This window comes from Hoplias malabaricus, chromosome 1 (assembly GCF_029633855.1).
Source record: "Hoplias malabaricus isolate fHopMal1 chromosome 1, fHopMal1.hap1, whole genome shotgun sequence".
In the NCBI taxonomy this organism is placed as follows: Eukaryota; Metazoa; Chordata; class Actinopteri; order Characiformes; family Erythrinidae; genus Hoplias; species Hoplias malabaricus.
In genome coordinates this window covers 16322207-16336205 of record NC_089800.1, presented here as the reverse complement: position 1 = coordinate 16336205, position 13999 = coordinate 16322207, and the positions used below count along the sequence as shown (strand labels likewise).

Sequence of the window (13999 nt, the reverse complement as noted above, 5' to 3'; positions counted from 1 at the left end):
TCCTCATAAAAACAGATATTTGTCAGATTTACCAACATCATCATTTCATATAAAGCTCTGGAGGTGCTGGAGGTCAGTGGTAACTGTGGAGAGGAAATACAACTCTGTATTTGCCTTGCATGGAGACATCTTTTTCGCTTCATGAACAATCATCTACAATCAAGCGCAATTTTGAAAGATGGTTGAAAATTCTCTTAAAATTCTCTTCTGCTTCAGGTTCTCTGACCTGTTTCAAGGCCATCAAGTCCTGGAAAGAACCCTCGGGACGTGTTCTGCTGACAGACCGAGTTAGAAGAAGACTGTGCGACTGTTTTAGAAAAATAATCACAGCTCAGAGAAGTACAAGTGCTTGTTGTGATGGAGGGAAAAGACCAAAGAGCTCGGGACCGACTTTAAAGCCGTTTCTCGGAGCTGAGTGAGAGCTATTACAGATTGGACGGCACCATGTGCTTCCTTAAAAAGAGCAACTTCAAGGACACGACGCTGGCCCTGAGTCAAAGTAAACACTGAATCAAAGTGTGTGCAAACAGCTCAGAATCTTCCTCTCATAAACACATCAGAATACATTAACAGCATTGGAAAATGTAGACTTAACCCTTCAAAAGCCGTAGTTACCACTTTCTAAGTACTCTACTGCTCAAATAGTACTGTTTATTGTCCAATCGACTACCTCTGCTAATGTTTGTAGGCACTGCAATCCTCATTCTGGCATCACAGTGATGATTTATTATTTAGACCCAGTCACAGATACTTGATTTGGAGTGAAAGTTTGGGAAGTTGAGTGGATTTCAGCTCAAAAGTTCATTATAAAGCTTAAAAAAATACCAGAATAACATCAAAACTGAGCCATAAATCATTTCTGGAAGCATGCTTTTATTATCAGCACTGACTGATGAGGTTTAAGCATCGCATACAAACTTGTTTACCATGACCCGAAGCCGAATCCTGCCCCAAAATATGTTGAATTTTGTTCTTAAATGAATGACGGCTACTATTTGCCAGAGAAAAAAGTAATTATTCTCCTGGCCGCGGCTCCGTGGGCGAACGGACTGCTAACGGTCCTTCATCTCAAACCTGCAGTTGTCACTAAATAATTGCTTGGAGACTTTCCCAGCTGCCAACAGATTTCCCTCTCTCTTTTTCTTTTTTTTTTTCCTGTGAGATAAATGAGGACGGGACAATACAGAGGCCTGTGGAAATCATCACACTGCTTAATTAAGGATGGTCACTGGCAGAGTAACACTGCTTTTATGTTTACTCTTGCTTTTCCGATTAATGAATGTGCCTGAGCATTTCCTGAGTGACAGGATATGTCCACCTTAACAGAGAAGTAATAAATCTACCTGAAGAAGCATAGAATATATCCACCTTAAGAGCAATGTGCTATATCTAAATTAAAAGTGATGGGATATATCCACCTTAAGAATGGCATGGTATATCCACAACTAAAATGTGAGAACATATCCAAATTAATAGTGACAGGATATATCCACGTTAACATTGATGGGGCATATCCACCTTAACAGTAACAGGGTATATCCACATTAAAAGCAACAGGATATATCCACCTTGTCTGTAACAAACCGTCCAATCCACACATGCAGAGAAATCAAACCATAGATGTCCATAAATTGTCATGTGTAATAATGAGAAATGACACAGGGAAACTATAAAGTATTGAACAGGAAAAAAGGGAGGTGGCAAAACCCATGGAATGTCATGACACCAGCTGAAATCTATCAGTAATTAGAATGCAATCCTGCCACTTAGTGCTAATTCATATCAGCTGGTTCAACTGATGGTCTATAAAAAGGTGTCTTGTTACCAAGGTGCCACACATGAAGCGTCCCATGACGGTAAAACCAGTGAGACCTCAAGACCTTTGCAACCTTATTGTTGCAAAACATACTGAGGGCTTTGTTTACAGAAGAATTTCCAAACAACTGAATGTTTAAGTGAGCCCTGTTTAGGCCATAGTCTGTAAGTGGAAAAAACACCATTTCACCATACACCAGCCACGACCAGGTGCTCTCCGCAAGATTTCAGCCAGAGGAGAGTCAGAAGAGTTGTCCAAGGGCCAAGGACCACTTGTGGAGAGCTACAGAAAGACCTGGAATCAGCAGGTACCAGTTGTTTCAAAGAAACCAATAAGTAGTGCACTCACACTCACTGTGCAAGACTCCATTACTGAAGGAAAAAGCATGTTGAAGCATGTTTAAAGTTTGCTCAACAGCATTTAAACAAGCCTGTGAAATACTGAGAGAATATAATCTGGTAAGATGAGGCCAAAGTTTAACTCTTTGGATACTATAATACACACCATGTTTGGAGGTCCAAAAGGCACTGCATATCACCCCAAAACCACCAAAAAAACAACAGTGAAGTTTGGACGTGGGAACATTATGGTGTGGGGCTGTTTTTCAGCATACGGCACTGGCACACTTCATATAACTGAAGGAAAGATGAATGGACAAATGTACTGAGACATTCTTGATAAAAAAAAATCTGCTGCCATCTGCCAGGATGATGAAGATGAAACGAGGCTGGACATTTCAGCAAGACATTGATCCCAAACACACAGCCAAGGAAACTCTCAATTGGTTTCAGAGAAAGAAAACAAAGCTGCTAGAACGGCCCGGCCACTCACCTGACCTGAATCCTCTTGAAAACCCATGGAAGGCAATAAAGCTCAGAGTTCACAGAAGGAACCCACAGAGCCTTCAGGGTTTGAAGAGAGTGTGTGTGGAAAAATGGGCCAAAAATCACACCTGAGCAATGCATGCAACTAGTTTCTTTAAAGAGGAGGTGTCTATCAGAGGCTGTCATCACCAAAAACTTTTGTACGAAGTATCAAATAAATTTCAGTAAGCGTGTTCAATACTGTTTCCCTGTGTTATTTCTCATTATTATGCATAAATATATGGACATCTATAGTTTGATTTCTTTGCATGCGTGGATTGGAGGTTGTTACTGACATCTGATGAGAATTTCATGTCAAGGGTGCTCTCCACAGGACGCTGTCGGCTGGGTGTTTTCGGTTGGTGGACTATTCTCAGTCCAGCAGTGACACTGAGGGTTTTAAACTCCAGCAGCACTGCTGTGTCTGATCCACTTGCACCAGCACAACACACACTAACACACCACCACCATATCAGTGTCACTGCAGCGCAGAGAAATTGTATGCAGAGCAACAGACAGGCTACAGTCTGTAAATGTAGAACTACGGAGTGCTCCTCTTCTGGGTTCCTCATGACCCTTTGACCCCATGCTAATGCTGGGGGGGGGGGTTAGATGTTCAGACAGTGATGATATACAGAGAGTAAAGAGATGTCTGTGAGTGCTGAGGATAAACTCCCTGACAGAGACAGAGGCGTGATGACCTTTAATTGAATTTCATGCTGTTGGTCAGTGAGAGTCCATTACCTGGCGCCCACAATCAGCTCGTTCTGCCCGGGGTCAAAGGTCAGTTGAGAATAATCCACCGTGCCCTCTGCTCTGAAACGACGGATCCACGGCTCGATTTCTGAAACAGAGCAGAGAGACATGATCAGGGTGTGTGTAGCTGTATTAGCTGTGTGTGTTTGTCTGTGTGCGATCAGAGTTTGTGCATTTGTACTGCTAGTGTGTAGATCTATTATTAGTGTGTGTGTGTGTTTGTATTTTCAGAATGTGTAGCTGTATTTTCAGAGCGTGTCTAGCTGTAACTTATTAGTGATTGGTTAGCTGTATTATCAGTGTGTGTGTGTGTGTGTGTGTGTGTGTGTGTGAGTAGTGTATTGACAGCTGAGGGAGGTTGTAGTAGTAATGCGCGCAGTGTGGCTGAATGATCAGTGCGTGTGTGTATATATATATATATATATATATATATATATATGAACTTAGCACAGAAAGTAAGGAAATATGTGTTTGGTTGATAATTTCTTTCTTGTAACAATGCTTCGTGGCAATAAATATTACACTATTGGAGCCTGTTAATTTCCCTTTTAAATGGTGCCAAATTTGTAAGGAACATGCATTTGTGTGATGAGCAGTAGAGCTGAGTGTGTGGGTTGCGCCCATGAAAAATTTGCCAAATCCTCTCTGCCAAAGACAAACAGCTTATTCTGCCATTGACTCGTTTGGTGTGTGGTGGACTGGATGACTGAAGTTTAAAGAAACAAGACGTATTGGCAATTTAACAATTTATTCATTTAACAAGAAGCATTTTTACAGCAAAAAAATAATCTACCAAACACAAATTTCCTTACTTTTTGTGCTAAGTTTATCATAACAATGTATGTGCTTGTGTTATTAATGTGTGTGTGTGTGTGTGTGTGTGTGTGTGTGTGTGTGTTATCAGAGCTGTGTGTCACTGTCTCTGTGTTCTGTGGAGAATTAACCTCTCACCTTTGTGTCTGTGTCTCAGACTGAGGCCTGAGAGGCATAAACACATCAGTGCTGGTCACCTGCTGCTGACCGCTCCGACAGCACGGGGGCAAGTTCCCACTGATCCAGCATCTGTATTAAAGCCAGTGTCTCAATTTCCTACACTTTAACCAGTCTGCCTCGTCCCCAAACTATCGACATGTGATAATTCTACATCCTGTAGAGTCTGGAGCAGCTGCACATGAGCCTTAAGCCACCGTAACCAATGCCAGGATTTGGAAAGAATGTGGAACTGGAGTGGAGTGATGACTGCTGTGAGGAATTGATGGCAACCGTAATGCCAATGTTCCAAGCCTTCCCTGTTATAGCATCAAGGACGGAACAGTCTCTTGATGTATACACTTCATTTCAGATGAAGTATTAATAAACTTCATCTGCACATAAAGCACAAAAAGTAAGGAGATTATTTCTTTGTTGTAACAATGCTTCTTTTTTCCGGTACTATACCATTGGAAAGCCTGGTACCATTTGAAAGAATTTCCAACTGTATAAGATTTATTACCAAGATGCATTTTTACAACAAAGAAATAATCTACAAACACACACTTCCTTACTTTTTGTGCTATGTTTATATGGATGAGATGGTGTCCCTTTCCCCACGTGGTGTTGATGGTTGATGGACAGTTCTCGTAGGGTGTACTTGGCCCACATTTGAATTGAACCATGCCAGGGTAGCCCCCCCCCCCCACCCCTCTGTCCTGTGTTCACACTGTGTTTTAATGTTTTTAATCAGAGCATGGTTACATCTTCAGACAGTAGCTGTTATTTTGAATAAATGCGCATTGCCTAGCACTGGTTTATTTGGAGTCATTTTATCGGCTATGACTCATGGCCTCTCACATGCTTTACAGATTTATTGATTGTGCGATGCAGGCATATTCCTTTAATCGTCCTGCAAGTATAAGGAGATTTTTTCTGGGAGTCTAGGAGGAGGAGACCACAGTGACCTATTTGTCGCTGTGTGTTTTTACAGTGAGTCTCTGAGCACTGAGATCAGGTTCATGTTCACACTGACGCGTACTGTGCTCAAGTCCAACCGAACTGTCAGCATTCATCATTTGAGCAGTCGCACTAGTCAAAGGAACTAGACTCAAACATGCCCGGGCATGGTATGGATTACCTAGTTTTAGCTCAACCCTAGAACTGCACCAAAGCACCCTCTATTGTATAGTCAAGGGCTGTCAGACTGCACCATCAAAAACATTCTTATGTGGGCTCTGTAGCGGCTATATTTACACAAAGGAAATGTAACATTTATTTAGGTTTTATGAATTGTATGCATTGTTGCAGGCTAAAGATCTGTCCTGCTAAGTGACACCAGAACTGAAACATCGTTACAGACGCTACATCACCCAGCACTATTTTACTGTTCTTTTTTCCCTTATTGCCTCTGGCCCAATGTCATGCATCAGCAGTAACACCGAGGACAGCCAAAGAAAGGACAGGAAGAGGAGTGAGAATGAAGAGAGAGATCAATAAGTGCAAATTAATAGAGAAGGAGGTGAGGGAGAAGGGAAAAACTCTGATTACATTTGATTGGCATTTATAACGCTGTGTGTCTCTTCAATTACATCGGCCTCTGAAAATCCCATATGTCTATTCCTCAAAAGTCTGAACTAGAGCAGGCACAACTTTAGTACCTCGGTATAGCAGTGGATCATTATTCATTCCTCACCCAAAAAGGTATATTTTTTCTCTTTTCTCTTTCTTTTTGTTGATGTGTAAATATAATGAAATATTATTATTTATAAAGAAAGCCTTGTTTGGTTAATGTGTACATTCATTTATGGATCCGGAGCCCACCAACCCACACACTGTGAAACAACAACACCCAGTCAGTGTAGTGTGTGCTAAACATGAGATAAAACAAGCCGTTCTGATTCTGCTCCACTTCTGACGTCAAGTGCAGAGACCTTAGTATTGCCCTGCCCCCCCGTCTGAGTTCCAATATAGGAACCAATCTGACCGTCTGAGGTCCAATCACAGCACTGGACCCGCGTTTATGTAAGTGCACAAAGGTGGCTCATTATCATTTAAAGGAACAGGTGCTGAAAGCGGGCGTTCTGAACAGGGCTGTTTACACAGGAGGAGAACACTGCTGTGGGGCTCGTGGGGTTTTGACCAAATCAGGTCACAGACATTTCTTTAAGAAACAGACCTGTGTTCCACCGTGGAGAGGGAAGAATGTGTCACCCATTAACCACTGAATATTTGTGCACTCATGCCTATGAATGCAGTGCATGTAAAAATAGAAGTATATTTTAAAAATGGTCATTTTATCTGCATATTTTGTTATGAATAAAAAAAAAAACACTTCATAATCCATTAGTAGTGCTTAAAAGGGTTGACAGGTGTGTGTTTATTTAGCCATGCAGTTAGCCCCATGCTAATGGCAATCACCATGTCTCTAGAGGGTCTTTGGTTTTCAGTAAATACAACATGAAAAAAAAAAACTTCATCAAGAACAATATAAAACAGAAAGAGCAGAAATAATGAGTCTATTCTGAGAACTAATTAAAAGACTTCTCTTAATAGCACTGTGCTCAGGAAGTGTGGAAGAGGAGGCGACGCTAATCTTTGTCGTTATTCCTCCTGGGGGCTGTTTAACTCTAAAAACAGGCATCTGAGGCGTCCAAACTTAAGCAGCTCTCCCAGAAGATCCACTCTCTCTCCGTAAATCTCTGTCTGTTCCCCGTGGGATGAGCTTCAGTTCAGCGAGGACGCAACTTTTAAGCGAATATGGATCGCTGCGTCTGGATTTACAATCTGCCTCTCGAGTCGCTGACCCTGTGCTCGGCCGTGATGTTTCTTCTGAGAGTTTGAAAAAATGCTCCAGCTCAGAAAAGAGTGAAGTTTAGCACTAACTTAGTTAAGAGGGGGTATTCGGGAGGAGAAGTGTGGTGACAAAAAGCAATCAATTTCCCTCTTTACTTCAAAAACAAATTAACTGAAAAGATGAGTGACTGGGTGAGTGTGTGAAACTGTCCACAGGTGTGAGTGTGTGAGTGACTGGGTGAGTGTGTGAAACTGTCCACAGGTGTGAGTGTGTGAGTGACTGGGTGAGTGTGTGAAACTGTCCACAGGTGTGAGTGTGTGAGTGACTGGGTGAGTGTGTGAAACTGTCCACAGGTGTGAGTTAGTGAGTGAGTGACTGGGTGAGTGTGTGAAACTGTCCACAGGTGTGAGTTAGTGAGTGAGTGACTGGGTGAGTGTGTGACACTGTCCACAGGTGTGAGTTAGTGAGTGAGTGACTGGGTGAGTGTGTGACACTGTCCACAGGTGTGAGTTAGTGAGTGAGTGACTGGGTGAGTGTGTGACACTGTCCACAGGTGTGAGTGTGTGAGTGAGAGTTAGTGAGTGACTGGGTGAGTGTGTGAAACCGTCCACAGCTGTGAGTGTGTGAGTGACTGGGTGAGTGTGTGACACTGTCCACAGGTGTGAGTGACTGGGTGAGTGTATGAAACTGTCCACAGGTGTGTGTGAGTGACTGTGTGAGTGTGTGTGAGTCAGGATGAAGCACTTTTAAGAGATGAATGAATGGACAAATTAATTTTTTAAACTAAAACTAAAGACAAAATTGATTTTCCCGAAATCATTAGGTTAGTGCTGGAAGTCTCTGCGGTTTCCCCTTACAGTGATCTCTAATAGACTTTATTATGTGGTCTCTAACACTGTACGACATGGTGTTATCTATGGTTCCTGGTGTAAAAAGATAATTAGGGCAGGTCTAATGACTCCCACCGGCTGTGTGCATCTTCAACATTCAGCTCTAATTGTATGCATTAGTGACAGGTTGATTTTCGGCTGATTCTGGGGGGGATTTAAGGGTTTTTGGAGCTGGGATTTGTTCAGAAAGCTCCAACCGGGTGCAATCTGCCAGACTCAGTGTTATAAAGCCAGTCTGGAAAAGGCCTGCTTCTCACACGGCCATGTGTTTGGCTCTTCACATCTCATTCTGAAGCAGATGGACAGTAATACAGTGGCGAACGCTGTAAAGGCACGCACACTAACGGCAAAGCACCTGATACCGCACACATTTTCCCACCAAGCTGAGAACTGTGTTAGAGCCTGATGTCTCCCATCAACCAACGGCAGGGGCTTAGCCACAGAGCTCTGAAGAAAAATGAAGAAAACTAACAATGTGTTGCATAATTTGCTGAGTGCACCATGAAAACATACAGTTGCTTCAGGTAATTTTTGCATAGCACTTGTAATCTATATATGTGACTCTTTTCTATCATTTTAAAGAAACATTAGGCAGTGTTTCTACCTTAAAAATACAGCTTCGAAATCACCGTGATGCTCCACGGAGATGTAATAGACAGAATAGAGCCTCTATCATTGCTACTCCATGCTCAGCACTGTAGGAACTGCACTATTTAACTTTTGAAGGAGGGTAGGATATAACCCCTGCACTAACCTACCCCTTGATTTCAGGCGAGTACTTTAAACGTACACAATTCTCTGCAACTGTAGGGGGAGCCGAATCTGCATTCATTCATTCATTCATGATCTGTAAGGTCATGTCCAGTTCAGGGTCGGCGTGGGTCCAGAGCCTACCCAGAATCACTGGGCGCAAGGCGGGAACACACCCTGGAGGGGGCGCCAATCCTACTTACTGTTCCTTTAAGGTCAGTGTCAGGGCTCGTAGTACTTATGGAAAAGTCAATAAAACTGCACTATGCAACTGTGATACTGACCTAAGGCTTTACCAGAGGATGATTTTCCAAGCCGTACATTTTTTAACAAGCTGTATGTTCACCTTAAAGTAGCCGTATGACAAATACAGTATATTTCATGAAGCTAAGATGTTTCCTCTGTTCCATATGGACGTGATTTAAACAGTGTGAGGTTTCATCGTGTCAGAAACATCACTAACTCCTGCCCACAGTCGGTGACCCTGGGGATTTACTGGGTTTCAAATACTAACCTGGACATCAGCAACGATTTACAGAGGGATGAAATGTCTGGCTTTCTGCAGCCAGAGTCCCGGCACAAGCTTTACATTTCTGGCTTTGTGCGTTTGCCCTTTTATCTGAGTGTAAATCCACTTTGAAGAAATTACAGAGGGAGGAGTGCCTGAGGCAGGCCAATAAATCAGCCGCTCCGAAGCCATAAACAAGCCTACAACAAAAGAAGCGTGTTTAAGGGTCGATGTAAATAGAGTAAGTGCTTCATTTTATTGAAACAAAGCTAACCTAATAGCTCCTTTTGTAGTTGGAATATGCTGAAACACCACCACATTGTCTTGAGGACTGTCTGCTGTGGCCAGACCCAACACAAACGGCCTCCAGTCAGCGTGTGCTGGGTATAAAACACATGTCGACTTGCTCTGTGGATGCAAATAGACTATGACAAACACTTAGGATTACATGTAGCCGCAGTGTATTTAAAGAAGCCATAAAAGCTTTTACCCAAAGGGCCAATTAAAGCGCCAGGCTTTCGCAGATGCCAATGTTACTGATAGCTGCAGTGAATCTGATCTGGCAATTTGCTCCTTCCTCGGTTCACTACACGTCTTTATAATGAACAGAGAAGTCGTCATTGACAACCGCAGCAGTCAGCCTTCTTTATTAGCTTTCAACAAACAAGTCTACTGCTGAAATATGGCTGACTTTTAACATGCTGTCATTATTCTTTGGACAATGGACTTCAGCGGACTTTAAGAAAACGTATTCTCCCTCTTCAGAATCAGTTGTGCTTCTTAATGGAACGTCTGTGACCTGCTTTGGTCCAAACCTCACAATCCCCAGAGCAGTGTTCTCCCCCTGTGTAAACAGCCCTGTTCAGAACGCCCGCTTTCAGCACCTGTTCCTTTAAATGATAATGAGCCACTCGCTGTTCACCCCGACCCTGAGCACCGTTTTTACTCAGTGCTCTTATTTCTCTGCGCTCGTTATGTCTGTTTTGCTACATTTAACCTTGTCTTAGCGCTCTCACAAACGCGGGTCCAGCGCTGTGATTGGACAGACTTAGACGAGGGGGCGGGGCGAATCTAAAGTCTCTGCATTTGGCATCAGAAGTGGAGCCGAATCAGAGTGACACGTTTAATCCCATGTTTTCTGACTTAGGCAGCACACAGAAATCTGTTTGAGTGGTCTTGTTTCACAGTGTGTGTGTTGGTGGGCTCTAGATCCCTACATTAAAGCACACATGCACTGAACAAGGGATGAAGGCAGACTGACCACATTTGCACTAACTCTAAGCTGGATTTTTAGCTGAAATCCCATGAAAATCAAAACATCTTCAGAAGGAATTGGCTTTCTCAGATTCTGTTCTTTAGTTTTAAGTTTCACAGAGATGAAACTTTGAGAGGCAAGTCTGAGCAGCACGTCTTGAAGGTCAGAAAGGTAGACAGTGAGGGACGAAGGGACCATCTGCTTTCAAACCCTGTCATCTACAACAAAAGAAGAGTCTTTCTCTTATACCTTCTCCTCCTCAGACCCAGAAGAAGGCTGGACAGCAACACGCCCAGCAGAAAATATCGTGAGACGCTGGTGTCAATCAAAAATCACAGCTAGTTTCTTTTCTAGCAGGTCATCCTGTATACAGCAGAACACCATGACTCCCTGAAGCAAAACAAGAACATAACTCTGCTGAAAGTGCAGCCATCAGAACAACTGAGATATAAGGAGGAGTTCTGCCAATATCTCAAAAGTTCTGTGTTTGTACGACTCTATTCCTCTCTTTCTGAAAAACTGAAGCTCCAGAGACAGTGCTGTGACCCAGTCACAAAGCAGCACCAATATGACACGCCGCTGTGGCCTTAAGGTTAGGGAAGCAGGCGTGGGACCGGAAGGTCGCCAGTTCGATCACCTGGAACAGCAGGTAAAGAGTGGGACTAGAGGGAAATTAGTGTTTTTTTTCTTCCAACATCCACAGCTGAAGGGCCCTGGAGCAAAGCACCTAACCCCCAACACCCCACCAGGTGCTGGTTGACGAGACGTCCAGCTTTAGCATAGACAGTCCAGTTTTTCAGTTCCCAGGCTTCTGGCACAATGCCTGTGCAGATATTTAAAGGAACGCTACCTAAAATTTTACCTTACATTTTACCTTAAAAAAAGCTCCTCTGTGATGTAGTAGGAAGAACAGAGCCTCTGTCACTGCTACTCTGAGCTCAGGACTGCAGAAAGTTCATTATGTACTTTGGAGGGGGGTAGGTAACCACACCCCCCAGTGATTTCAGTACAGTGCTGTTAAAATGAATTACACTAGGGGGAGTCCCAGAAGCAAAAAAACACAACAAATCTTACCTAGTGTTCCCTTAATCGTCCTCCATTTTGTTTCATGTTTGTTATTGGCTCATGAAAATGTCTGAAGAAACACCTCGTATTTAATTGGTTTAAAATTGTTTCATGACATCATAGCTCACCTACTGACGACTGCAGAAGCTCCGCCCTCGCCGTGTGTTTTCATTGATCAGCACAGTGTGGAGAATTGAGAGGAATCATTTTGAGGAAGACAGAGTAAAGGCAGAGCTACAGATCTGCATTAACCTTCCAGAGGAGTGTGCAGATAAGGACCACACACACACAAAGTGAGATCCATTAGGTTATCTTGGATTTCTAAGATGCCCCCTCCAGGGTGTGTTCCCGCCTTGTGCCCAGTGATTCCGGCTAGGCTCTGGACCCCCTGAACTGGATAAGCGCTTACAGACAATGAATGAATGAATGAATGGGTTTCTAAGATAATATCCTCCTTTTTTGGAGTCATGGAATTGGCCACTGTAGTAAGTCCAGAGATGGCTGCCCAGGTTTGTGTGTGTTTTTTGTGTTTACCGCAGTGGATGGGTGTGACGACGATAAAAGCATGTCAAAGCACAGTGAGACAGGAACTAAAATGTAATTTCCTCAAAACTATACTTCAGTGTTAAAATATAAGTCTCAGAATGGAGCCAATCCATCAAAATGACACTTGGGTAAATCTGTTCACTACCCACCTCTATCACACTGAAGATCACTAAACCACTTTATCATAAAGTAACTAAAATAAATAAATATAATAAAATCCTAAATGACTGAAGTGGTCAGAGGAAGGCCAGGTGTCCCCAAACCTTTGGTGGACAGTGTTTATTTTTTCCTCTGAAGAGAATAAACTGTGTCCTTCTGGCCTTTTGGTCCCATGTGGATACGGATGATGTGGTCCATTGAGGGATGTGCCAGTCTATCACTCGAGGGAGGAGAAAAAAGCAGTGTGTGTGTGTGTGTGTGTGTGTGGCATCCCGATGACTCATATTCTCTTTATTGATTTTTCACACAGACTGGTTCAAATTCTGCACAACAGAGTCTACAGCCTCCTCTCGACAAGCCAATTTCAAGAAGAGCAAAATGTTTCCATCAGGCCTCGGGCCAAACGCCATTCTGGAGTTCCGAGTAATTCTGAACGCGGCTAGTTTTGCATCAAGGTCAAAAACACGAAAAAATAAAACTTCCCAGTGGATTCGGAGCAGAAAATAAAAACTCGCATCTTCACAAGAGACTAAACGACAGAGGAAACAGAAATAAACAATCGCTGTCAGACCCTTCACTGTCCACCCACTGAAAGCAGAGTTGATACTTTATTTTTCCTCTTGAGAAAATTGAGTCTCTGCGTTTAACCCATCAGTGGGAGTCCACACACACACCTGGAGCACACCTGCCAGCCGTAGTGTCTAAAGAGCAGTTTGAAGGAACTTTAGCTGTGGATGTTGAGGGATAAGAAAGAGCTTTTCCTCCACTCCCTCTCTCCCATGTTTTCTTAAGTGTCCTGAGGATCGAACCAGTGACCTTCTGGTCCCAAGCTCAGTTCTCTAGCCTTAAGGTCACGTCTACTAAAGCTGCTGCTTAGTGAAAAATATAAACACAGCAGATTTCCTCCCATGCTCCACAAACTGGAGTCAATCAGCCAAGGCATGTTTCTGTAATGACCTGATTATGTGGGTTCAGACACTTTCTAAAACACTGTCGTCTATAAACACAAACACAAACTGTTACAGCCACAAACTCTCGCACAGAGCCAGAAAAAAGAAACCTGAAATATACTTCAGAAATATACATGAATATATACTTTAACCATGACAGCAGCGATCTCCCCCCGTCTAAACAGCCCTGTGAAACGTGTTGACAGACTTCCGGCTGTTTCTGGCTGTGGCTGTTATTAACACTATGTTCACTCCACATTCCTGACGAATGAGCTGCTCGTTAACAGATTCTGTGTGTGTGTGTGCACGTGTTCATAAGCACACTCATTAATTTCTCTGCGGTTTCTCCTAAACACCACCCAGGTCCCTGTTCAGCTGCAGATGAACAGCAGTGTTATCATCTCATCAGTGAGCCCAGCGTGAGACTTCACTGAGACCTCCACGCAATCTCAAAAGGAGACATAGGAGACATTCCTGGACTCTCAGAAGAAACAAACGATCGGCAGGAGACACAAGCTACAGTCTCCACCATCTGACCTAATTTTCACCCATGAGACACTACTGAGATATTGAGGTGGAACTACAGAGTTATTAAGGTGGAACTAGATAGAATTCAATGAGGCAATACAGAGATTAAGGAGTAATTACAGATATGTTAATGAGGAACTGCAGTGA

At 43.1% G+C, this 13999-nt stretch overlaps 1 protein-coding gene across 2 annotated transcripts in view; it reads right to left on the bottom strand.

Moving 5' to 3' along the window:
* The window catches only part of sema5a (sema domain, seven thrombospondin repeats (type 1 and type 1-like), transmembrane domain (TM) and short cytoplasmic domain, (semaphorin) 5A), a 158113-nt gene that overhangs the window by 101916 nt on the left and 42198 nt on the right, over positions 1 to 13999 (bottom strand). For both annotated transcript variants that reach the window (XR_010803866.1, XM_066676508.1), the window contains exon 3: positions 3424 to 3523. Coding sequence is in view for 1 of the 2 variants with exons in the window: in XM_066676508.1 (XP_066532605.1) it covers positions 3424 to 3523 (100 nt within the window). In the remaining variant the exon portion in view is untranslated. The remainder of the gene's footprint in view (positions 1 to 3423; positions 3524 to 13999) is intronic.